Genomic DNA, 25507 nt, shown 5'->3' with positions numbered 1-25507 from the left:
AAAACACTTGCTGTCTCTACCAGGCTGAATTCTTCTTGACCTCAGTTTGAAGATCCTGTTTTAAAAAGACAGACTGTATTGATTGGGAATTCAGTGTATTTCTTGTGACACAGATTTATTGAGGAAGGAATCTGGCAGAATTTTGTTGAAGGACAGAAATAATAAGATGGGATATTTACAAGATGCAACAGCAGAATGTTGGAGGAATTTGAAAGAGAGAGAAATAGCTAGGCTTTAATATTACAAAAAAAAAAAAAAAAAGACAAATAACTGGGGTGGAGTTTACAGACTCATGAAAAGGCATCATTCTTTTACTTCAGACTAAGATCATTGTAAGCATCGGTAAACTTGTCTTTTTCTCTTCTAGACTGTTTCCAATTTTGTATCCCTCAAGAAAAACTTCTTGGATAAATGTCTAATCATAAGTAGTTATTTTATGTAATTCTTCACAAAAAAAAAAAAAAAAAAGGGTGGGGGGAGGACAAAATGACACATCTAAAGTGTACTACTTTGCTGGTAATATTTTATCAGTATAGTTTAGGTACCTAAGGAGATCCTGATCTAAAGCACGCTAGCATTAATTGCAATTTTTCTATTAATTTAAATGAAATTTGTTTTAATCTATCACACTTCACTTTGCAAAAAAAAAAAAAAATAAGAAAACAAGCACAACAAAGCAAAACAGAAAACCTGATAGCTTTAGATAAATTACACGAACTGTTAGCATGGCTTCTCAGAAGTTCAGTAACATACTTTGCAGATCACAGTGAAGAGCATGGATGATGCCTGCCGGAATACAATTGCCTTTTTTCTCTATGTGTGTGTACTATAAAATTTTCACACACATATGGCCTAAACGAATGCCAGATACCGTGGAAGGTAAACAGCACACATGTATCTATTCCCAGTTGTTTTAATAATTGGGAGTCAAATATGGTGCTCCTCTTGCTCTTACCTAATTGTGTTAAAGAGCAGTGTTACCAGGAGAAAAGCAGTGAATACTGAGTAGAGCACAATAGAAGGAGATGGAAAATAGATACAAGAAGCTAGGTCTCCAGGGGCAGTATTTTCTATTTGCTGGGCTACAGACTCACAGCTGATAATGCAAGTTGTAATTAATATAAAAGCAGGAGACAATATGGGGAAAGCTTGTACTAGCAGGGCCACAGGAGATCACTCCGCTGCTATCCGCTGTTTCTCATTTACACACAAGGCCTTCCCTAGAAAACACAATTTTGCTGGTGTTTTTTCCCTTGAAAGTTAAAAAAAAAAATTGATTTAGCACCACCATTGAATTTTGCTAAATCTAGGAAAGAGCAAGAGAAAGGACAAGAGTCTCCTGGTATACAAAGCAAATCTGATGCATTACTCTTTTGTCAATGCTGCAAATCTGATGGAACTGTAAGAGTTTTTAGCTACTAAAGGATTTCTTGAACACAGCTGTTGTAACAGAGAATCTGTATAGAATAACCCTCTGTTAAATTGAAATTCTTACTTTATATGCCTAGAATTTCCACTGGGGCAAAGTCTGGCTAATTTTTTGTGAGTGTACATATTCCCGCTAGGGCTAATTCCGATGTCACACTGCTTTTTGTGGTGATATTAAAGACTCAATTAACCATAAGGAATTTGCTTCTTATTTATAACTAGGAAGGAAAATCAATAAGGCCAGCTGATACCCATGTGAGTAAGCTGAGCAGGACTTGACTCACAGGCGTTAACTGAAGTTTTGAGCATAGAACTGTAGCAGGATCAGGCCCTTATATTTTATCAGATGATATGGCCAAAATAATCAATCTTGCAATAGCAAACAGAACAAAACTTACTTTCATAAAAGAAACTACAAGAGCTACAGAGCTCATTCGAGTGAATATGGTTTCATTCAAAGGTCTGGAAACCAGTCTGGTAAATAAATTTTGCAAACACAAAACTGAACTGACTACTGAAATGGATGGCATTCTACCCCTCAAATACTGCTCACCTGGGTGTTATGAGTAACACCTGTAAACACAGTGAAATGGCTGATGTGATTGATACCACAAAAATCTGTCTTTAAGTACCATCATGAGTCAGAAGGTGTGTGCTGGACATAGAAACCTACACATACACATGCACATGTGTATATATCTTCATTTGTCTGTGTTCTGCATCCAGGATGGTACCTCAGAGACTGTTGTGGAATGCAACCTATGTAATAACCAACTTACTATGCATAGAAACTTTCAATAAGTAAATGAACCATGAAAAACTCTAATTTGACCTGATATGTATGTTTTCTAAAAAGACTACTCCTAATGTAACTAAGGTTTCTTTTCTTACAGATGCATATATAGCAAGGTAACATTTTTTTTATCAGAATCACACAATTTAAGCCCATCATAAGACATTGTGATTTATCAGATATTAATGTATGGACATATAAAGATAGAAGTTGTAATTCTTGTCCCTTGATTTTACATTTGAGGAAAGTGTCAAGAGGAATTTTTGACACTCCTAGAACATGGCAACGTTCCAAAAGGCTGAGTGCTTTGTGTTTTTCAATTAAGATTGAAATCAGACATGTAATCCACCTGTCAGCAAGGAACTGAGACTTGAAAAATCAGGGTTTTGTTGATTTTTATTTGTCCCTTACGTCCTTCTGTGTGGCTACACTTCACCCAGACTGACTGACAACTCATACCAAAGAGGGAACATTGGCATTACAGAGAGAGAGAAGCACATGATCGGTTCTGTTTGAGAGAACCCAGTTTAAAACTAGAACACTCAAATTTGAGCTGTAGACTACATGTTACTGTAGAGTACCTTAACCCAACAAAAGAGGAAATGCACAGCGTTCTCTAAAGTCTCAGAAAGTTCCTGATGTTCCTTGCCCCGTCAGAAATCACAAGGCCCACTGTAATGTTCCAAGTCTTAAGCCATGTATTAAGAAATTTAGTTATTAAAGAAAAAAGTTTCCTTTATTACTGTTGCAGTTAGCTACTTAGTTTTCTTTGTGACACGCTGCAAACAGGAAGAGCACCTTTGAGGTCTGATCCTCTATTTCTGGCATTCTCAAAACTCCTACTCAAGTCCATCAAAGTGTGGCATACCTGGAGACTGTAACACCAGACCCCCAAATACTTCCTCAGTACTTAGTGAAATCTTACCTAAAGGTTCAGTTATATATATATATATTTATTTTTTTTTCTCATCTGCAAGATGGCAGGAATTTGCACAGACTTATTCTTTGAGAAGAAATATTAAAGAAAGGTAAAAGGTATTCTGTGCCCAAAAGCACAGAATGAGTATCTCCTTATTTGAGAGTTGAAAGGTTTCATAATCAGACTAATATTTCTCTTCTACAGTTAAGACAGATTTCTAATCTGTCAACAGTCTTTTTATAAATAAATAATTTTTAAAAAGAGACATATGTATATCTCTATCCATTATTAATTGCTTTTTATGAATTATGATCTGTATGTTATTACCTCTCAGCTGCAATCTCACTAGAACATGTAAGCAAATATAAAAAAGACTGAGCCCCTGATCCTGCTCCCACAAAAGCCAGCAGAAGCCATAAATTTCTACGGGAGACTTACTAGGCTTCAAAGTAGGTTTGTGCTAAAGGAAGAATTGTTTGGCACCAGGTGAAGCCAGGTACAAAAGCAATGTAACTAAAGTACGAAGTGTTATCATAGGCTTGAAAAAGTTAAAAAATCTCCAGATTTTACAAGCATTATATTTTTCAGATTTAAATAGCTTGAAAGAAAATGAAAATGAAAAAAATATTGTTGGCAATCTCAACAGGTATTTTAGACTGAACACAGAATGCAGGATTGGGCCCAGAATGTTTATATTGAACAATTATAAATTGTCTGTGCTGGGAAACTCGACTTGAACTGCAGCTGGAAAGGTTTCTTTCCTTTTTTCCCCTAACTGCTCTGGTCGAGCCAGGGCATAGCTGTAATTACCTTCTTCCCATCTACAGCTAATACCTCAGAGCAATAAAAAAATATGAGGGTGTTAAAAATTCAGACGCTAATTATGGGCTGTTATATTTACTAAACACAGCAGAGTAATAACAAAAGTTTCAGCATCTTGTGGCCAGCACTGCACTATTTGATCTACCAAGTCCCTGGACCCTTTACACTTACTGTATTACATAACAGTTAATAGCACACTAAAATAAAATTCGATAAACACATTTATTACCAAACACGTATAACACAACCACTTACAGCTGTCTCCTTTTTCCAGCACAGGTATATCTCTGAAGAGTTCATTCCTTTGTTGATCTTGGTTTTGGTTTCCAATTAAGTTATATAAATAGTAGAGCAATAGATTTTGAGGAGAGAAGCATGCAGTATTTGAGTACCCCATTTAAAGTCTTAAGGTAAATATTGGCTAATCCTACGGTTCTTTCTGTTACTTTCCCTTATGCTGATTTTCAGGTCTACCAAAGAAATAAAACTGAGAGCTGCCTTTGCTCCTAGTTCAGCACTGCCACTGTCACCACTGCCAGCCCTCATATTCACATTAAACACGCACAGTGTAGCTTTATACCACTTGATAAGAGTAGAGGTGTATGGACTTTTGGGGTGTCAAACAGCTGTCACAAACTGTCACCTCCACAAGAGAAACCTTGGCACACAACAAATTAAACTACACTTCTTTTTGACTATCATTATTCATAGCCAATCAGTTGAAATGCTCCTAGTATTTCATGTGCAAATAAAACCATGAGGGGAAGACCCAAGGATCAGAATAGTGGGCCAATACATAAAACAGAGGAAACAACATGCTGTCTCTGTCCTTCTGAAGTGGCTCATCATCACCCCTGCACCAACTTTCACCAAATGAGATCTAGCCTGAGGCTATATATTAAATATGCATATCAAAGCAAATGAAAAAATAAACCTGGAGAGTCAAATTGGACAAATTTACATGCTTGAAATACTACATTTTCAGGTAGAGGCTCACAAATGATAGCTCTTTTTTTATATAGTTTTGCACATTTATAGTTACCATTTTTTAAAGCTTTCCCCTCCTTATGAATAAAAGTATATTTCTTCCTTCTGGAAGCTTGTACAGTGTAAATATAAATGTGTACACATAAGGTGGTTTGACTAAGCTATAAAAAAGTGTTAAAGTTTTGTTGAGAAAACAGGCTAATATATATATAAGAAAAATCCAATAAGGAGACACATTTCCCAAAACGCATGAATAAAATGTAACTATGTGATACAACTCTTCATTTCCCAGTTGGTGTTCTGGTTGCACAAATTATTGCTTCCTTTCAAAACAAATAGCAGGGGGCTAAAGTAAAAATGTTATAGCTCAAATCTCCAGGAAATAAAAGGCTTTAAATTATAATACCCAATGAAGTGGTAAACCCTAACGGGTGCAAGATAAATGGGTTGTCATATTTATTTGAGTTTGCTTTTTGGGCCACAAAAGCAAGAGGAGATTCTTCTTAGGGAAGATAATGGTTATCAAATTATCAAAATGCTAACCCCCTCCACCTCTGTCCTATCATTGCGTGTGAATTTAAATATTATAATGGAGCACTGCAAATTGGCTTGAGCATTCACCATCTGCCAGAACCCTAAACAGGCTAGTTTATCTAATCTTCTCAATATAAACATAAGCATGCTCCATTTCTACACTTCCACTTGAAACACATTCTTGTAGAGAAACTGTACTGGAGAAACATGTACTTTTTTCCCCCCTTTTGCTCTGAATGATACACAACAACCCCATATCTTTCAGGTTGCCACTCATTTCAGTTTCTTTTCTAGCATCCTCCCAGAATACTTCCGCATATGAATTTAGGATTGTAAAAAGCCATAAAACAAATATTTTTTAAATAGCGTCATGCCTCATGGGTTTATTATCTACATGTGAGATAGCTGATAAGCAGAGAAACTTTCAGGAACCTCTGCATCCTTTTTTTTTTTCTTCTCAAATAATAGCTTTAAAATGTAAAACATCACACAAACCTTGTCCTGAAATGTTTACCGAATACCAATGAGAAAATGAAAGCTAAGGCTTGGGTCCAAAAATATTTCCCAGGCTCTGGAACTAAGCTGTGCCAGAAGGGAGGCATTTAGAAGAATTTATTATTATTTTATCTCCCAATTCAGCTTCAGTCCAGGTCTAATGTAATTATCAAATACAGACACCAACAACATGTTTTCAAAGGAAACAAAAGCTCCTAGAAAGCTCATTCTCCCTGGGCTTACAGCTACTCCTCTTAACACTGGGAAATAAAGGCAGGCGCCTGTGCAGAAAGCATGGTTAACTTCACACCGGGTGTTAAATTAATATTTCAACCACTAAAATATTAGACTGTATCATTTAGATTATGAGTTCAATTGAATTTAAAACTTGTGTAAACCCCTTTTCCCCCTGGGGGTGCGTTCCTATAAATAAACTAGAGTTCACACCCACTCCTTTTAACCAGAGCTATTCCTTCCCTTTTTTGTGGTACCAGCTGCAATCTTTCTCTTCACATCCCTAAGTCTCTCCGTGTCTACATCTTTTGAAGGATCACAAGGGCCGCTCCAAAACCCGGAAAAACAAAGGCACTCTCACTACTACACACACCAATGTTCAGTCCTACACACATAACACTAATTCACCAACTCCTAAAGTGTTAAAATCAACTGCTAACCTATGGTTACTCAATCATCATTCTCTCCAGCTTTCTGTAGTACATTGTTAATAATTGCTTCATCAAGGTTACTGTCTTTTATTATGAAGATGCTTCAGGCGTTTGGCAATAAGTCCATATTCTGACAATAAGTTGCTATAAAGCACAAGCATTGGAAACTCTAATGTGCTAACCCTTTTTTTTTTTAATGCAATGTAGTATTGCCAATAATTCTCATCACTTGTCATCCCCAGCAGAGGGGAGGGGGGAGCAAACCAGCAAACTTTCTCCCTAACTTTCTTGTCTCTGTTTCTTTACATCGCTGCACTGACCACAGAGTTGGCAAAGAAAAAGAGAAAGCACTGGTCCCCACATCACACCAACAAGTTCACCAGCTCTCCAAGCAGCCCAGACCAAGACACTTTACCAGCCATTGCAAACTCACTGCTTTAGAGATGGAAACAGAAGGAACTACAACTTTACAAAGTTAGGGGGAAGCAAGTGGAAAGATGGGATGAAACCTTGCAAGAGGTTAAAGTAGCAATAATAATAATAACAGTCACTACCAGCAAAACAATGAAACTGGGGACAGATTTTCCTAAAGAGGTGAAAGAACTTAAAAGGGCCATAGAAAAATCAGAAGGACTTACATGATCAGCTAAATTTGTGGAAGATCCTGAGAGTTCTTCATGGTCTGATTTGGAGCTGCCATCCCTTTCATCGATAACGAGGTCTATTGGCATTTTTCCTTTCAAACAGCTAATGTACCGATGGCAGAAGTTATCACACAATTCATGAACCTGAAAACAGTAACAAGAATAATAGTATCAGGAGTGGCAAAATATCAGATTGCAACTTTTTCTTTTTGGTAGCAAGAACAACCCTCTGATCTACTCCACAACTAACTCTAATTAAGGGGCACAATAGTTGAAGTCAAGGAAACAATAGAGAAATTGTTGCAGCACATATTATTCTCTAGAGACTTGCCGCAGCAACAAGTTAGAGAGAAATAGTGGGCTCAGTCTGGTGTGCAGAGGAAAATCCGATGTGATGATAACATTAGAACACTGGGAGCTGGACCCTGGCGGTATCTCTGGAGCATGCACAGCCCAGACAGTTACAGCTATCCATTCAGGGTGGGATCGGTTTAAACCGGGGCTTAAAAAAGGTCTATGTAGCCGGCAGCAGCAAAAAGAAGCTACTGGCTGAGGCTGGTGGGAAGAGCTGTTCCCGTCCCAGGACACAGCCCCCTCCCCACGCCACGGGCCCCCTGCCTCTGCCAAACATATAGTGCTTGCTCGAGTTTAATATGCCCGCCAGGGCTGGAGAAAGGCAGGAGTGCTTGCATTTCTCTTTTTGTTAAACATATGATTTCCGAGAGGAAAAGAGCTTTTACTGAGGGAAGGGGTAAGAAGGACGAAAAAGATTTAATAATACACGTATTTGATAACTCTGTTGAAATTGCACTTAAAAATAATAATAAAAATAATGCTGGGCTGAGCATGTTTGTCGGGTGTCAAATGCTCTGATAGCACAGGTTACAGAATCAGCCCGCGTTTCCCCTGTCTCCTCTGGCAATGTTTACAAGTCATCCCAAACAGTCGCGGGGGACGGGGGGATGGGGGGGGGGAGGTTAGGGGTAGAGGGGACAGGGAGGGAAAAGCTTGCCCTCCGCCCACCTTCGTGGCTCTTACCTTTTCTAATTCCAAAAGGTGAAACCTTAGTACTTGTATTGCTTGGATCATCTGCAAGAAAGTTTTGAGCAAGGGGTTATGTGGGAGGCAGGAGCTCGGGAGCTGTGCAGAGCTGCGAGCCCAAGTGGGCAAAGGGGAGAAGGGTATTGTCAGGGCGTGCAGTCATTATACAGGATTTTAGCTCATTGGTCACGCTTGAACAATTTTGATCAACTTTAACCTGAACACTTGATTTTTATCATATTTATTCCAGGAGCGGTGATTAGTGCTTTATTATCGCGATCTTGGAGAAAACCTTTTCCTCTTTGACTCGCTCCCTCTCAGCACCCCGGCCCTCATCTCTGAGGGTCCGCAGAGAAGTCAAACACACACTCCCCCTCCCCCTCCCGCCCTCTCCAGCCCTCCCAGTGCCCGCAGGAGAAAGGGGAGGGGGGGGAAGGATGAATAGTTTGGCATCTTCTTTACAAGCGGATTTAAGCACTTTGAATATTGAAATCATTCACATTAGCAATAGAATTACGTTAGAAATCTCCAGCGCTCTCTTCTTAAGCAGTTATTTCCTTCACTTTAGCTTCCCGTGGATTTCAAGCACAGCTTTGCAATGCGCCGGGGCTCGAGAGTTTGCCCTGGCTCACTTTAAAAGTGCAGCTCTCTGAAACCCCTTGACGGTAGCTTTCCAGCCCCCCGGCTATCCCCCTCCCCTTCCCTCGCAGCCGGGGTGCCCGGGCCGCAGCCGCCTCCCCGTCGACCCGGACTGCGAAGGGCGTTTGCCGGCGGCTGCCGGTGGGGTTGGGAAGGGCGGTAGAGGAGCGGGGCAGAGGGGTGAACAGGCCTTACCAAATTGTCCAACTCTGGATTTGAAGAAAAAAGTGGTTTTTCAGCGCGGACCTGCAAGAGGGAAAAGCGGCGTGAATTACAGCTGGTCTTCTCAGCCCTGTAACCGAATCACTTGGAGAGGGGGCAAAAAAGCCCCGTGACAAAACTGGCAGGGACAGGTCAGATCAAAAACCGGCGGGGCGCCCCGGAGTCACCCATGCTGTGAGCAGGAGCCTGCCTCCCCTCCTACCAGCCCAGTGCCAGCCAACCGCCCTTGCCACAGGAGCCCCGATATTCTGTCTTTCGGATCTCCTGCCTATTTCTCGCTCCCTCAGCCTCCAAAACTCGGCCGCACTTACATTTCCCTTTCATTAATACAAGGGGGCCAGGGCCAGGACTCTTAAGCCCTGCAGCACGGAGGGGCTCCCGGCGAAGGAGGGTCAGGGCCATCCAGGCACCAAGTGTGTACCCCCGCCGCCCCCCCGATGGCCGGAGAGGGGGCAAGGGAGGGGAGGGGGGTGCGGGGAGTGAGGGGGCTGCCTTCTGCCAGCGCCCGGCCGAGTGGGTCGAGGGGCTGAGAGGGTGGCGGGAGCACTGGGAAAGGCCGGGGGCGGGGGGAGAGGTGCCGGACCTGTTTGGCGAAGACGGCGATGTCCTCGTTGAAGGAGTCGGAGGAGCAGACGTCCCCGCCGGCCACGCCGGGCTCCCGGGGAGTGCAGGTCGCCAGCTCGCACTTCTCAAAGACCAGAGCTAAGAGGGGGAACAACGGGTGCCTACCGGGCAGTGGCACACAAAGAGAGGGAGGGGGTGGGGAAGAGGGGGAAAGAAGAGCTCTAATCAACAAGTATTTTTTTTAAATGCACGGACAGAGAGACGCGGACACACGGACATAACCACGCTCTTGTAGCCTCTCAAGTATTGCTTCGGACAGAGCAGAAGAGAACAGTATTTTGAAATAAAAAGGCGGGATTTGGTGTTGTGGGTGTTTGGGTTTGATGGTTTTGTTTGGTTGGGTTTGGTTTTGGTTTTTTTTCCTTTTCTTTTGGAATCGCAATGCCCAAGCCGCATCCCCCGTGCAATCCCCACAGATGAGGACAAAAGTGACCTCTCGTCCAAAGGCACAAGACACCAAACACGCTCATGCAGGCAGCAGCTCAGCTGGGAATCTTGCATTTTTCGCCACAGCTTAAAATAACGCGAAACCTGGAAGATCCCATCCCTACCCTCCAGCTATGACCTAAAATGAAAAGCACGGCTAGGCAAACTGCAAACTACTTAATACGTAATTTTATTTTGCAAGGGGCCTGCTACACAAAAATGTGGTGAAGTTTCCTGGCTTAGGAAGCACACCCAAGTAAAATACCAGCTGTCCAGATAAGTGAGCTGGGGAGGGGGCGGAGGGAGGGAGCGCTTCACGAAATATTTTCCCATAGTTGGTGTAGTCAGAAAAAAAAAAAAATAAAAAAAATCAGCTTGCGAAGTAGTGAGTGTGCATTTGTCTCTTTCCCCCTTTGGTGCCTGATCAAGGCCCCACGCTCTGTCATAGATGTTACTATCTCTCTTTATAAGATCATTTAGGTTTTTTTCTAAAAGGCACTGAAGGGAATCGGTGTCATTCCCCCAAGCAATGCCCTGGCACAGGCTTGAGTTTTGTTGGATACGTGTTTCTTTTTCCTCATGTTCTCTCTTTACAAATAGCAAACTAAGCTCAGTGCCCCCGATTTCTTCTGTCTGAGGGAAGGGCTACTTGCGAGAAGCAAATCCCTTTTATTCTTACTACCTTCCACGATGTGAATAGCTCTTTATTTACAGTGTTGGAAGAGTGTTATTCTGGCACGAAGGAGGACACCAGAACAACACTTATCTGACTAAAACCCAAAGCAGTGAGAGCCACTTCTCCTGTCTGAACTCCAAACTAGGGCCTTCCCGAGAAGACAAAAACCCACAAGAAAAACAAAAAACAAAACCAAACAAAAAAACTAACCCGAAAACCCCAAATAAACAAACAAACAAAAAAATCCCAAACAGACAGAAGAGGAAAAAAAAAAAAAAAAAAAAAAAAAAAAAAAAAAAAAAGAGAAAGGAAGGAAGAAAGGAAAGAAGAAAGAAGAAAGAAAGAGAATCCACCAACAACACCTCCCCCAGCGCAGCTTCTCTCTCCGAGAGGTCTGTTTTTCAAAGACCCGCTTCCATGGGTGCTGCACCTCAGCTAAGAGTCAGGCTGGGGTTTGCGCTCGCCCTGAAATTGCCACCAATGGCAGTGCCACCGCGTGGGTCCCCCTCCGCAGCGGGCAGCCGGGGGCTCCCCGCCCGCCGCCCTCCTGCCGCGGTTCGCCCCCCGCCCCGCTCCGTGGCTCGGCCGCCCGCCGCGGCGGCCCCGCGGGAGTCCCGGCCGCCCGCTCGCCCTCCCCCGCTCCTGCCCTCGCCTCTCCGCGGGCACCGGCGCTGCGGAGCCGGGCCACGGCGCCGGGCCGCCCGGCGGCACCTACCCGTAGATCGCATCCTTGTCCCGCTTCAGGGCGTCGTTGACAGCGGAGCCCATGCTGGCCGGCATGACATTGGGGTGCGGGGCGTGGGCGCCGTAATGCTGTCCGGCGTGGAGCGGCGGCCCATGGTTGAGGTGGTGCACCGGGGGGATCGGCCGGGGGGCGTGGGGGTCCCCGTACATGGACGCCGGCACCCCTACTCCGTCCATCCCGCCGTAGTGGGGCAGTTCATCGTACTGTCAAAAAACGGGCCGGAAGAGACGAAAGAAAAAGAGGGGAAGAGAGAGAGAGAGAGAAAGAGAGAGAGAGAGGAATAAAAAAACAAACAAACAACAACAACAAAAGTCAGAAGAGAGTAAAGCATCCGAACAGACACAAACAGGGAAAACAAAACAAGAACAGCCACAACAGAGAGAGAAATGTGCGAAATGAAAATCAACTGGAAGCGAGACGCTGGAGGGGCTGAGGGAGGAGTGGGGGTGCGGAGAGAGGTAAAGGGCGAAAGTGTGTGTGCCTGCCTGCGTGTGTGGGGGGAGAAGGTCCTCTTCAGCACGGGCAGGGGAAACGCGAACAAGGAAACGGGGATGAAAAGGAAGGAAACAGAGGAGAGAGTCTAGAGTTAGTCTGCATTAGAAAAGGAAGAAAAAAAAAAAAAAAGCCAACAACCAAACCCAAGCAGAATCAAAAGCAACTATGTAAATAAATCAACTCTGGGAGAGAGGAAAGGTAGTATGCATCGGGGGGAGGGGAGGAGGTAAAGGGGGAAATAATCTGAAAGTTACCAGAAACATTATTTAGTAGCAATTCCCCTTGTCCTTGTCAAAGCCAGAGACAGAAAAAAAAAAAAAAAAAAAAAAAAAAGGAAAAAAAAAAAAAAGAGAAGCAGCTATATGTGTATACATATATATACGTTCGTATATACACAGACACACATATGTATTTCTTAAGTCTTTCCTAGGCAGCGGCAGTAACGGCGGCAGCAGCAGCAGCAAGCTTTCCCCCCTGAGCAGGCAGAGAGCAGGGAAATCGCGCTGCTGGGGGAAAAGCCAGGGAGGAAAAAAGCGTGGAACAATTGCAGAGAGACACACACAGAGAGACACTCACGCACACACACAAAAAGCTAGTGAATAATTTTTGCTGCTATTTTTTAATAGTGGCCGCCATCATCAGCAGCAACAGAGGAGAGCAAATCGGACAGGCCCCTCTTAAGAGAGGATTTATATATAGGTAAGTGTTGGAGATTTAAACCTACCCTTTGCGCCATCAGTCTGCGCTCCAATAAACTCCTGGATGTGTCGTATATTTAATATCCCAGTCCAGCAAAGAAAGTGATTTAGAGTGAAGAAGATTCCTTTTTTTTTTTTTTTTTTTTTTTTGCAACCCACTTATAGACTTCTCCTATCCTCCAATATGGGTAAATAATAATAACAACAACAACAACAATAACAACAACAATAATATATAAAAAACAGTCAGGAACCACGATGAGTTTCTGTGTTTTCTTCTTTTTTTCTCTCTTTCTTTTCTTTTTCTCTCTCTCTTTTTCCTTTTTTCTTTCTCTACGAAAAAAAAAAAAAATAGTCAAGCCCCCAAACTGAAGGTTACGATCGGCCCGTCAGCAACCCACATGTAACCAAACTGTCGTGTCTCATGGCTTTTTGCCACTCCAGCTGTCAATCAAAGCCAGGGAATGTCAAGGTAGTGAATGAATGATGGTTGATGATGATGAAGAAGAGAGGAGGAATCTTTTTTAACCCCGGTTTCTTCTTCCAGTAACTCCGCGCTCAGGTTTTGCCTTTTAGGATCTCTAAAGGTTTGGTTTTTTGTTTTTTGTTTTTTTTTTTTTTTTGCTGTTGTTGTTGGTTTTTTTGGGTTGTTGGTTTTTTGTTTGTTTTTTGGTTGTTGATTTTTTTTTTTAAAGTACTGTGAAAGGGGGTGGGGAAAGATGCGAAGAAAAATTGAGTAGTTTGCAAAGCCCAGACTTCCCCCTCTCTTTCTCTCTCTCTTTTTTTTTTTTTTTTTTTTTCCTCCTCCCGGCAGGTATTTTGTCTCCCTCTCTCCCTCGCTCTCTGAGATGAGTGAGTGTCAGTAAGTGTTGGCAGGTTGGCTGCTGGCTGCCTTATAGAAGAGGCTCAGTTTTGCAGCGCTGATCGGCGGGAGAATGAAGTGACGGAACCCGGAAGTAGTGGTGGCCATAGCCAGTCCTGCAGCGCGGCGGCGGCGGCGGCAGCGGCGGCGGGGAGCGGCGGCGGCGGCAGCGGCGGCGGCGGGGAGCGGCGGCGGCGGAGGGCGCGGGGCGGCGGCGGGCACGGGGCGGCGGCGGGGGCGCCCCAGCCGGCGGAGCGCCGAGGGTGCGCAGGGCAGCGCAGCGGCAGCGCGGCGGCGGGGCGGCCGCGGCGCCGCGCGGGGGGAGCCGCGCAGCAGCCCCTGCCCCGAGCGAAGCAACGCGTGTAGGAAGGAGCGAGCGAGCGTGCGAGAGAGAGGGAGGGAGGAAGGGAGGGAGCGAGGGAGGGAGCGAGGGAGGGAGGGAGGGAGGGGAGGGAGGGAGGCAGGCAGGGGAGGAAGGACAGGGAGAGTGCGTGTGTGCGAGAGGGGGGAGAGGCAGGGGAAAACTGCAGAGAGCGAGAAGAAAAGTGCGATAGAAGCCCAGCCCCGGGTTGGTTTGCGCTAGATTATTTTAGCAACAAAATACCTTCCGATTAACCGCGATGTTTAGCCTCTGAATTGTGCTCTGAATTATTTATTTAAATCGCCGGCTATCGCTGTTGCCGCGAACGGTATGCGAGTCCGCGGGCACGGAGGGCTACAGTGTGTACGGGGGGGCCGCGCAAAGTTGATCTTTCCCGGGCAGCGAGCCTGCTCCGGCCAAGGACTCGCGGCTCCGCCAGCATGTTGTGTTGCAAGTGTGGTTTCTTTCCTCTGACATTTCATTGTGCTTCTCTAAAAATTAATTTTCCAGGGCATGAAGAGAACGCCTCATTCAAGCCGTGTTTGGCACCACTCTTCATTAAGTGATCGCTGCTATCAAGCACGCTGTGGATGTCTTGGGGGGAGAGGTGGCGGGGAGGGGGCGGAGAGGGGGATAGAGAGAGAGGGGGAAATCCCTTTTAGTTTTGCGATTAGGCTGCCAGGCTTTGAAAAGAGCTTAAAAACAAAGTCATGCTCAGCCTTTTGTGGGAGAGATCCAGATGTTATGTAGATTTTTGTTTGCGTGTTCATTTTGAGCGGATCCGGCGGTAAGCGCTGCATTTACGTATGTATGTTGCTGGACTTTGCCGTGTATCGACGTTGTGCTTGTGGAATGTATGATGAAGTATTAGCTCGGTAATGCCTTCTAATGGTAGTGCTAATTACATGGGGTTATTTAGCAAATTAAGTGAGATGATGCACCCCCCACCCTTGAGCACCAAATGAACTTTTCCAAACACACACGCATACACACACGTTAATTTTGGTGTGTTTCTCTCGCCCAATCGCTTTGCTGGAGCTACAACATGCCTTACCTCCGAACAGTCAATTACCAAAGCTACCCGGGATCATCAATCATGGGGGATGCTTGAAGTTTAGGGGAGGAGCGATGGTCAAACTATCGATTGCTGCAGTTTTGTCCTCCCCAGCCCCCCACCCTCGTTCACGGTCCCCTGCACATAAAATCTAAAACAGACTATCCCGTTAATAGTGGGATTTATCAATGATTATGTACTCAGTTCTGAATGTGGCTTCATACGTAGATGGCTTTAAAAAATACATGGCTAAAAATATGATTTATTCAGATGGCTTTTGTTTGGGTTTGTTTCATTCTTAGTGATGATGGCGATGTCTTTAAGATTTAGAAATAAACCAAAACAGAACAATAAAACAAACAAACAAAAAAACCCAAACCAAAAATCAAACCAAGAAAAAAACCCAAGCAACCTTAAGAAAATGACTCAAGGGGTAGTTATAGATATTTGGCCTGATTTTAATAGGCGTGGGGAATGAGCTCCAGAGGTCAATAAACCCCTCCAAAATGATGAATGATTGAGTACCTGTGATGATGATAGTGATTACCGGAGCAATTAAACAGTTTGATTAAATGAGCCATCATAACAATGATGTCTGCGGGAAATCAGCCCTCACATATAAAGAAAGATAGTGTGGAGGGCTGACAAACGCCAGTGGGCATTCCTGCGTGTTCTGATATTGCCGAGCCCCGCAGAGCAGGGCTTTATTTACAATTATGAGGGGAATATTGAGAAAAGTCCTTCTACTTTTAGCCAGAGTTGCACTCTACTTAAAACCTGCCAGAAGCCGGAGAGCAGACCCTTTTCTTTTTTCCTAGAGGATCTCCTCCAAGATTAAAGCTAGTCCTAAGAGCAACCGAATTGCTGTGACTGACTTTCACGGGACTGTAACGAGAGGTGAGTAAAAAAGCCCTTAGTATGTAGATCTCTTTCAAGCAGTGGTTAAGTCGATTCATTTCGCAGGGAAAAAGCCGGTCTTCTTGTGCAGTATTTTATACTCTGTCGTATAAATCGGTAACGTAATTCAAGATATTCATGATAATGAATGCTTGGCTAATCCTTTGGGTGCGCGGAGACCTACAGAGCAGTAGGTTATGCAAATCCTTTCCTACTTCTACAGCTGTAGTTTTCTAACAGATTTTTTTAAGAGATCTAGTCGTAGGTGAATGGTATGTCTGTCTCACCCCTCCCTGCCCCAAAGATGCCAGATTTCTAAACTTGCTGCAATCATTTAATTGTGATACAGCCCATATAGTCAGCTTAGAAGAAATGTTTTAAATATTTGTAGCTTACAAACTTGGTTTTAACCTGAGGCAGTGCAAACCCAGAGCCTTGCTTCTTGAGATATACCATTGTGTCTCATTTCAAATAGTTTCAGTATCACCAAAAAAGAGGTCTTGTAACGTTGCCATGCAAAAGTAATACAACTTCATTGAAAGCTACATGTATTTCTCTTCAAACATTAAGCTGTGGGAGAAGTTCACCAGTTTTCTTCTGAAAAATCAATTTTAGATGACTAGGCTTCCACAGAAGAAACCATTCCATTGCTTAGGATATAATTTTAGACCTGACTTTTTTTTTTTTTTTTTTTCTTTCCATTATTCTGTTTTTCACGGAAATCCCTGTAAATCTCAGTTATCTGGACCAAGAAATTTTTAGAAAGCAATCTAAATCAAAGCTGTAAAAAAAGCAGCCAAAGGTTTTTTGTAGTGTTCAATGTTGTTCCTTTCACTTTTTTTTTCCCCCTCTTTCCTTTCTTTTTCTTTCTTTCTTCCTCTCCTAAACTAATTAACCCCCTGCATTGGCTCACCCTGCTGTGCATGTGTGTAATCTGGGACAGGGACCAACTTAGAAAAAAATATTTTAACTTGATAGAAAGTGAAATTTCATATAGTAAATTAAGAGCTTTAATGTTCCTCCTGTGTCTTTTTTTTTTTTTTTCCCATGAAAAGAGTTGAAGCCTTTTTTCCTCTTCTCTATCCCAGTGGATTAAAGCACACAGAGAACATGGTTTATAAAGCGCTACAGTTTAGCCATTAAAAAGGGATCTCAATTTAGCACCCTTAAGTGAAAGTACTCTGCTATTAACAAAGATGCTGTTGGTAACTCGGAGGAAAATGCGATAAGTGTGTGCAGAGGGTCGGGGCTTCCACATTCTTAGGTAATTTTTTATCTACAACACACATCCCCCACCCCAGTCTGCTGACATATTTCTTTTAAAACACAGTAATTCGGGAAAATTGAATTGGCTGATTTCCATTTCTCGTGCATCAGTTTCACAGCAAAGACGAGTCAGTGGGGCGGGTGTGTGTGTGTTTGGAGGCTGGTTTTGTTTTATTGTTTTGTTGTTTGGTTTGGGTTTTTTGTTGTTGGTTTTTTTTTTTTTTTTTTTTCCCCCTCCCCCTTAGATCGGCTCAAAAGTCCGAAGAGAAATGAGGTGTCCGGTATGGAAGTGCATCTCAGTCAACAGCCAGCTCCTTTTGGCAAGGCTGGAAATGGTTTTAACAGGCGGTAAAATTTCATCTTGTGGTGTCAAATTGGGGTCAGAGTGGGGTTAGCGCTCTCGGTGTCCGAGCAGGAGCTGTCCAGCTGTGTGGGGATTCATTAAGGGCAAAAGATCCGTTTCAAGAAAAACAATACAAAGACAATCAGAGGGCTAAAGATCCTCTTCAAATCGCATTTTACAAGTGCACCAGAACAAATATGGACGCTGAAACCTATTCCCTTCAAACTCCCAAATCGGCTTCTTAGCCCTTGGAGGGAGTGAGAGAGAAAATCCTCCAAAACTTAAGAAGAGTCTGTTTTCAATCAGCCTTTCCGAAGTGTGGCATCTTAGTCCTTTGCTGGCTTTGAGACATGCCTCGCTTGCTCGCTCGATCCCTCTCTCTCTCCTTTTCCACAGCCTTGCAAAAGCGGATGGCACAACAGGTAATATTTCAGATTTCAAGAATATATTCCACCGGGGATCTTAAACCTCTGTTTTGTACGCGCTTGTGCGCCTAGCACAAGAAATAATGCAAATAGAAAGTTATTTGGGGGAAAGAAGCCATGCTTGGACTAAATAGTATGAGGTATCTTTGGAAATTTTCTGTACTTCTTGTAGGCAGTGTTCTGGTCTGATGGATAATTTAGACTAGATTTACTTTACGGTTCCTAGCATTTGTGGAAAGCACCTATTGCTAATCTGTTTTATTAAAATCGCGTGGTTTAAATCCTCTTATCGTCCTTACATCTGTTAGAACAATTGACGCCTTGCCACGGGGACAAATAACTTGAACCTTAATCTTGTCTGTAACTTTATTCAATGTTTGTTTGTGCGTTTAGTTCGAGTATTTTTGGTTGATGCCATTGTGTTCGGCAACACATAGGCTACATTTGCAGGCAAAATTCCCCGAGGACAGGCTAAGGATACCGCGAAACAGGATGAAAAACTGTGCATATTTGGATTGGTATTTTATCTTGAAGTATCGTTCTAGGAAATGTGCCATATTTAATGAAGAAATCGATCTGCCTGGTAAAATTTGGCTGCGGGATTACATCACCAGGTCCCCGTAGTAATATCAGCGAGATTTTTTTTTTTTGTCTTGCTCGCAAGGAACAGTATGGGCTGTAAATAGTACCTTTTCCTTTTTATAGTCAGGATTATGCCACAGTTCAAACTCCTGCCCACAAAGTCGCTCTTCACCACACTTTGCTTTTACGGCGGTTTCTTACAACTTGAGCCACTTTTTATTTCTCTCAGCCCACTTTGATTCTCCTCCGGCTCCCCGCGGCTGCAGGACTTTCCAGGTCCTAACTCGGGTGCCCCTGTGAAATCACGCACATTTTCGCTTCTGCAGATCGCTGCATTCACTGAGCTCCTCACCCTCTCCCACCACTCCCCCCTTCCTCCCACCCCTCCCGCCAATAGTGTATTTTTTCTTTTCACCAGCCCACTGTTTCCCGAAAATCTTTCCAGCCCAGAAAGTCAGTGGTAGTAGCCCCATCACGGTGAACTTTTCTTGACCTCGGCTGCGGTATGACTGAGGTCTTTACGGGCTGGATTAGGAGGAGGTTCATTTACTTACCTGTTAACTTCCCATTATCTCTCTCTTTTTGCACTCCCCCCACCACTTTTTTTTTTTTTTTTTTTTTTTTTTTTTTTTTTTTTTTCTTCTTTTTGTCGTTGTTGTTTTAGGATTAAAATAACAAACACCAAACGAACGAAGCAAGACAGATCCGGGGGTATCACTCCCCATTCCCCTTTCACATCCCCCCCCCCCCCCCAACATCCGATGCTGGGACACCGCCTCCCCCCCTCCCCATCTCGGTGCTGTCGCTCCCCGGGCCGCGCAGCGCCGGTGCTGCCGTCAGCGGCCCTCGAGCGCCCCCTGGCGGGGATCCCATTCCCTCCCTGGGCCGCCGAGACCCACGCAGGGCCCGGACGGGCCCGCTGCGTGGGTCTACGCGGGACCAAAGTGCCGTGAAACCAAACGGCTTTATTTTATTTTAGACCGTGAGGTTTGTAAAAATGGAGCCAGCAGTATTGCTGTCATAAAGCACCAAAATACCTGCCGGGTGGCACCCCACTAATGACTGCCGCGCAGGCTGCTTCCGCTAGAGTAGTTTAAAAAACCAAAACAAAACACCCCAAACAATAGTTTGGAAAAGCCCTAAGCGTTAACAAAACTCAAGTTCCGTATGTGGCACCGTAGCAAAAAGTGCACAGTAAATTGCTTTAGTGCTGTATCGGAGCATCCTAGGAGGCTCCAAGCTCCCCTCAGAGCTCTCAGGTCTCACTCAGAAATGCTCATTTTTGTTCTCCAGCTGCCTATAAAACTCTAGAAGAGGAGCGCGCTCATTTGAGCACTGCTGTACGCAGTCCGGAGAGAACAATATCCTCCTATACCTCTTTTGAAATGATACGGAGACTCTCACAACACACTCCAAGCACGAATCTCAATTTTTTTTTTTTTTTTCCCCCCATGTGCTGCTCGGCCCATTGTTTGAAGTGGGATTCAGAGTGCAGCTCACAGAGAAAAACAAAAAAATCTTAGGAACCCGGTTTTGTATTGCATAGAGAAAGAGCTGACAAAATATTACAGCGTGTTTCTTAGAAGGACGTGATGAGAGTCCGCGGTGTGTTACCGAAAGGGAGGTTGTGGTTTTTTATTTTGTTTTTCTTTTTCTTTTCCTTTTTTTTTTTTTTTCCCCTAAAAGATTGTGAACGCCTTTGTACGTATTTCTTTTGATCCCACAAAGAGAATGCAATATATATATATATGTGTGTGTGTGTGTGTTTGTTTTCCATACAAGAAATGCAAGGGACCGTACAATGGAATATACGGCCGGTTAGTCCTTGTAATGCTTAGTTTTGCTGTAATTAATTGAAAACAGTTATTAGGTCGTCATTGCCAATAGTGTAAATAATTGCAGCAGATTTTTACTTAAAATTGACCGGTCACAGAGTGATAGATCGATTCGAGGTATAAAAATGATGTATCAAAACATCAATGTCGATTATTTGAAATATTGTAGTCGAATCTTTTTATTGCTTCATCGGTTAAGTGTCTGAAAGTGCTGTGTTCCAACATATATTTATGTTGTCAATACTGTCAAAACTGTCAGTTTTATTACAGTGGATTTGTAATACATTTCGGATTTAGTAATTTACATAAAATGTCCACCTCAGATACCCCTCCTTTTCCCCATCTCTGGAAATCTATGTCAGTTTAATGAAAGGATTCAGGACTCATAGCTGAAGGAAAGAAAAAGAAGAAAAAAGAAAAAAGCAAAAAAAGATATTGCTCCATTAAGTCAAATTTAAACATTCTTTTGGAAAGCTAGGGCTATTTCTAACTTGCCATAAGAAGGATTTCTAACTTGCCATAAGAAGGATTTCCCCCTCTCGGCTCCCCTCCTCCCCCTTATTTTCCCTGTAGAATTTAAACACTTTTCTACCCTCACACCCGGAGTAAATCGTTCGGGAGAACTGAGAAACTGTACAGGCAGACAGAGAGCCGAAGCACACCTGTGAATGCCGAAACCTCCCGAAGAGAGCAACAGCCCCCGAACAGCGCACACAAGTGCGGGGCTTGGATCCTGCTAGAAAGAAAGAGACAAAAGGAGCAATAAATATGTGTGTGATCCTTTCTTAACGGTTTGGAACCCAAAGGAAAAACGCAAACTGGAAGCAGTATTGAGTATTTGATGCCCCCCACCCCCATTTTAGCAGGGTCTTACCCAGTCTGATTATCGCTTTAACTGTAAGCGCTGTCATTTTCATAGCATGATCTCGGACACCTCTCTTTAATTTTCTCTGAAAGCTCAGCTGAGGGATAGAAAACTCAAGAATAAATAAATCCATTTACACACTAAACTATCTTCGATCGAGCAAACAGTGAAATTATCCAAGTAACTTTATCCCACACCCCTTACGGAGAGATGAAGTTGTTTTAGAGGCATTGGTGAGATGGACGTGAGGTGTGTGTGGGGGTTTGTAGGGTTCATCTTTTTTTTTTTTTTTTTTTTTTTTTTTTTTTTTTTTGAGATATGTATGTTTAAAGAGATGCTGAAGAAATTTTTGGGTTCATGAGGAAGAAGGAAAGGTTGGTTTGGGGAACGGCAGCGCGCCTGGCAGGTATTTTGATGACTGTCCCTTCTTTTGATCACTTTCAATTTCTCAGCTTCCTTTTATCCAGAATATCTTCCCCAGACCAAATATGATTTCTGTTGTAAATTTTGTGTGTGTTTGTGATGACTTCTGAGGTAAATTGAGAAGTAAGCTAAGCAAAAGGAGGAAATCGCCCCTGGGGTGCTTTGTTTACTTTGGTTTGTAAAATCCTGCTAGGAGATGGTTTCCTCAGTGTGTGGCAAGTGTTTCTTCAAGAAATTCATCAGCGCTTCTACAATTACTTCGAGCTCCGAGGGAAGAGAGCTGCCATCACTTTCTCACATCCCAAGGTGTTGCATGGAGGAGAGAAGAAAAGGCTGGAGCATTAATTATAATGGGGGTGGGGGTGGGGAGGAAGAAAGAGAGGCTGAAGAAAGCCGTCCGAAGCCTGTACCTGGAAAAGAAAAACTGCAAGCGTATATTTGGGAGACATGTGCCATTTAGAGATGGGGAAAAGTACCCCATCTTGTGCAGTAATTAGTCTGAACAATAAACATAATTGGAATAAAATCAGTTGGAAATTCCTGCGTTTTTAATTACGTTTCATTTTGTGGTAAGCCGTAAAATTATGAATGCCTCTCAATTAAACACTATCCACTTGTAAAGCATTTAACAACAATTATTCCTTAATCAGTTGGAATGTTAGCCACAAATGATGCTGTTAAACATCAAAGGGACGCCTTAGACGTTACCTTTTAGTCATAAGAGGATTAATTTCTGTAATTAGAGGGGATAAATATGTGCATAATTTTTTTTTTTTTTTAAATTTTATACGTTCTCATCCTGCCTGGGAGAGGCGAGGATCTTTGACATTGACTACGCTTCTAGCTCTCCCCGGGCTGAGAGGAGGCGACCCCGGGAGCAGCGAGGTGAGAACAGCCCTCCGGGGAGCCCGATCCTGCGCGCCTCTCCGCGGACGCTGTCACATTCTCTCACCACCACACCAGGGGCTCGGGGCCCCTTCCATGGGCATCGGCCTTCGGGGGATTCTCCAGCGCTCCTTGGCTTTTATTTACGTGGAGGGTTTTGGTTTTGGTTTTGTTTTTTTACGGCGAGCTTGGGTTTTGGTTTTGTTTTTTTACGGCATCTGGTGTCTACCTGGCTTTTCAGTTCCCTCGGGGAATATCTGCAGCCCCCAAACGAAGCTCAAGATTTGAGTTGAATACTGCAAATAAAATTAGCATGACCTTGATTACACCCTGTATGAATATCTCATTTACCTAATGACTTTATGTCACGTACGCAGAGGGTCAATTTCCTTTTAACCTTTCCCATTGCTGCAGTAAGCATTCTTTTATAATCAATGACTGTTTGAATAATCAATTCACATTTTATGATCCCTGACAAACTCAATATACCTGTGCCTTGTTTCAGAAAAGCAGCCGGCCCTTCTCCGCGCCGTTTTCACGTCCGAAGAGTTTGCGGCGGGGTTTCCCGGCTCCCTGGGGAGCCACCCGGGCCGCTGCCGGCTTCCGCGGGAAGCTGCGGCGCTCTCCGCCGCCGCGGCCGCTTCCGCGCAGAGCTCCGCTGCCAAGCCCTGCCACCCCCGGAGGATGCGCCCCAGCAGAAAGGCGCAGGCTCATGGTAGCCACGGCGGGTCCGGCAGCCCCTCGCATCTCTAAGCGCTGGACAGGCACTTTAACGCGTTTTCCAGTCGCTCAATCCGGAGCATATAGTTTGCCCCCTTCCCCTCCCCCTCCTCCCGTCCCGCCCGGGCTGCTTCGGAGCAGAAAACCCCATCTCCCGGGACTGTCCTGCCTTGCTGCATTTGCCGGGACAGTCAGCCGTGAGGGGACCAAGATCCCCGGCTGTGTAACCGGAGGCAGGCGGCTGTCCGGCCGCCCGACCTCTTTAAGGACTTCTGCGGAAAGCTTGGGGTCCACGGCCACGTCGGCACATGGGGAAACCTTGAATCAGCCTTTGCGTTAGATTAACTGTCCCGCTGACGTTCACCGCTCCCTCACTGCCACCAGCCCCCTTTGTTGCCTCTCCCAGTCGTCTCCAAACTGGGGAGACTTGTCCCAGAAGCGTGGCCCCCAACCACAAGGCGAGTGCCGAAGTGCAGGCGGGAGGGGAAGGGAGGTTAAGGCAGACTGAATTTCGCAAGTGTTTTTTCTCTAAGTAGCTCACATTTGCTGTGATCTATGGTGTGAGTCAGGAACTGAGACTTATTGCAACCCTGTTCCCTCTATTGGATAATTAATGCTGATTCATAGCGGCTTCTACCTACGAATGTGTGTTTCGTTTTTCTCTGCAGGGTCCATGGTTCTTTGGTATGTTGTTATTCCCTGAAAGGTAATTGCACTTGATATTCTCTCGGGGAAGGCTCATTAGCCAAGGGCAGGGTGGCGTTGCCAATCTCAGACTCTTTTCAACAATTCAATGCAAACATTTGCCCCAGAGGTTTAGTACAGCACTCCCAGCTCACAAAACAGCCCTTGGATACAACATTTCCCCTAAGAAGTCCTGGGTCTAAAAAGAAACACACACATACATCTCTCTCTCTCTCTCTCTATATATATATATATGCTACCCAGGCAGGAAACATTTTAGTTTAGGGGTTTTTAGTTTAATCCCTCACTGTAATTGGTTGGAGCTACACATGAAGATTAGGCATGTTGCCTTGGACTGCAGGACTTCGCCCTACCTATTATCAAGACACAAACATGGCTGAAATAGCAGAAAGGATATTACATCTCTCACTCCTCTCTATGCTCCCCTTTTTATACTTTCTTTACATTTTAAAAAATGCAATTTGAAAACACTTTTCCACTGCCCACCATTACAGAACTACACTGGACTTCTTATACATGTCTGCTGTTACCTCTGGCTCCTTTCACCTTTCCTCCCTAATGCAAGGTGATGAAACTGGGTATAAGGTGAGTTAGGGAACATACATTAGTTAATACATACTATTTCATTACAGGAACCCTTCACGATTGTCCTAATTTTATTTTTTTCCCTCTGCTGTTTATAATTTTGAAAATCCTATTCTTCCATTTGAATCTTGGCAGGTCAAGAAGAGTGATTCACAGTAACATTGGAGAGAATGGGGAGATCCAGTTCCCACAGGAGAAAATGGTCCCCACAGGGCTGATGAAGAGGAATCAGGACAACATCTAGCCTTAACAAGTTTTCAGACACCACAAGGTTTTCCATGTTAGAATAAAAATGCAGAGGGATCTATATTCATGGGGAATTAGATGGTATGTTCTCCTTGGGAGTGGCATTAAGGAGCAGAGACTGCTCTTAATTCCAAACAACAAAACTGTGTATGTGTTTACATTCTTGCACTCACCACATTTCCCCCCTCACAGCCAATAAACTCCAAAAGCAAAAATTAACCTGTGTTGTATCACCTCTTTTATATTAGTACACTGGAAAAGAAATTGTCTTAGAGTGTGTGAGTACACAAAAAAATAAGGTCCTAAAGAATAGACACTGAGATGTTTCTGGTGTCAATCTTCACTCATTATAAAGGACTGACAAGCAGTCTATAGGACTCAGATATTAGAGGGACCACAAGTTCATTGAAAATCACCTTGATGCACCTGGGCCTGTTAACACTGTTTGCCATGCTTATAGCCTTCATTATCCTCGAGCCCAAAGCCATTTTCCAAAGTCCCACTGACCAAAGAACTTCTACATGATTAAAGAACACAGGGCAGTATTCTGCAAGTTGATTTTGCAAGATTCCAAGTCTCTCTGTGCAAAGTGCTCAGTTT

At 43.9% G+C, this 25507-nt stretch overlaps 1 protein-coding gene and 1 long non-coding RNA gene across 4 annotated transcripts in view; one reads left to right on the top strand and one right to left on the bottom strand.

Moving 5' to 3' along the window:
• Positions 1-13883, bottom strand: part of MEIS2 (Meis homeobox 2) — a 174054-nt gene extending 160171 nt beyond the window's left edge. For all 3 annotated transcript variants that reach the window (XM_030452047.1, XM_030452045.1, XM_030452046.1), the window contains exons 1-6: positions 12880-13883; positions 11631-11863; positions 9773-9914; positions 9163-9213; positions 8326-8376; positions 7282-7431 (exon numbers count right to left, since the gene is read on the bottom strand). In XM_030452047.1, the coding sequence (XP_030307907.1) occupies positions 7282-7431; positions 8326-8376; positions 9163-9213; positions 9773-9914; positions 11631-11863; positions 12880-12891 (639 nt within the window). In that variant the 5' untranslated portion in view covers positions 12892-13883. The remainder of the gene's footprint in view (positions 1-7281; positions 7432-8325; positions 8377-9162; positions 9214-9772; positions 9915-11630; positions 11864-12879) is intronic.
• A 367-nt stretch (positions 13884-14250) lies between these two features.
• Positions 14251-22522, top strand: LOC115598442. Its single transcript, XR_003987654.1, has 3 exons — positions 14251-14283; positions 15949-16027; positions 21960-22522. It is a non-coding gene; the product is annotated as an uncharacterized LOC115598442 (long non-coding RNA).
• The last annotated feature ends 2985 nt before the right edge of the window (positions 22523-25507 follow it).

The sequence above is a fragment of the Calypte anna genome, chromosome 5A (genome assembly GCF_003957555.1).
Source record: "Calypte anna isolate BGI_N300 chromosome 5A, bCalAnn1_v1.p, whole genome shotgun sequence".
Taxonomy (NCBI): Eukaryota; Metazoa; Chordata; class Aves; order Apodiformes; family Trochilidae; genus Calypte; species Calypte anna.
The sequence above is the reverse complement of the archived record's forward strand: the minus strand, read 5'-3'. Positions and strand labels throughout refer to the sequence as shown.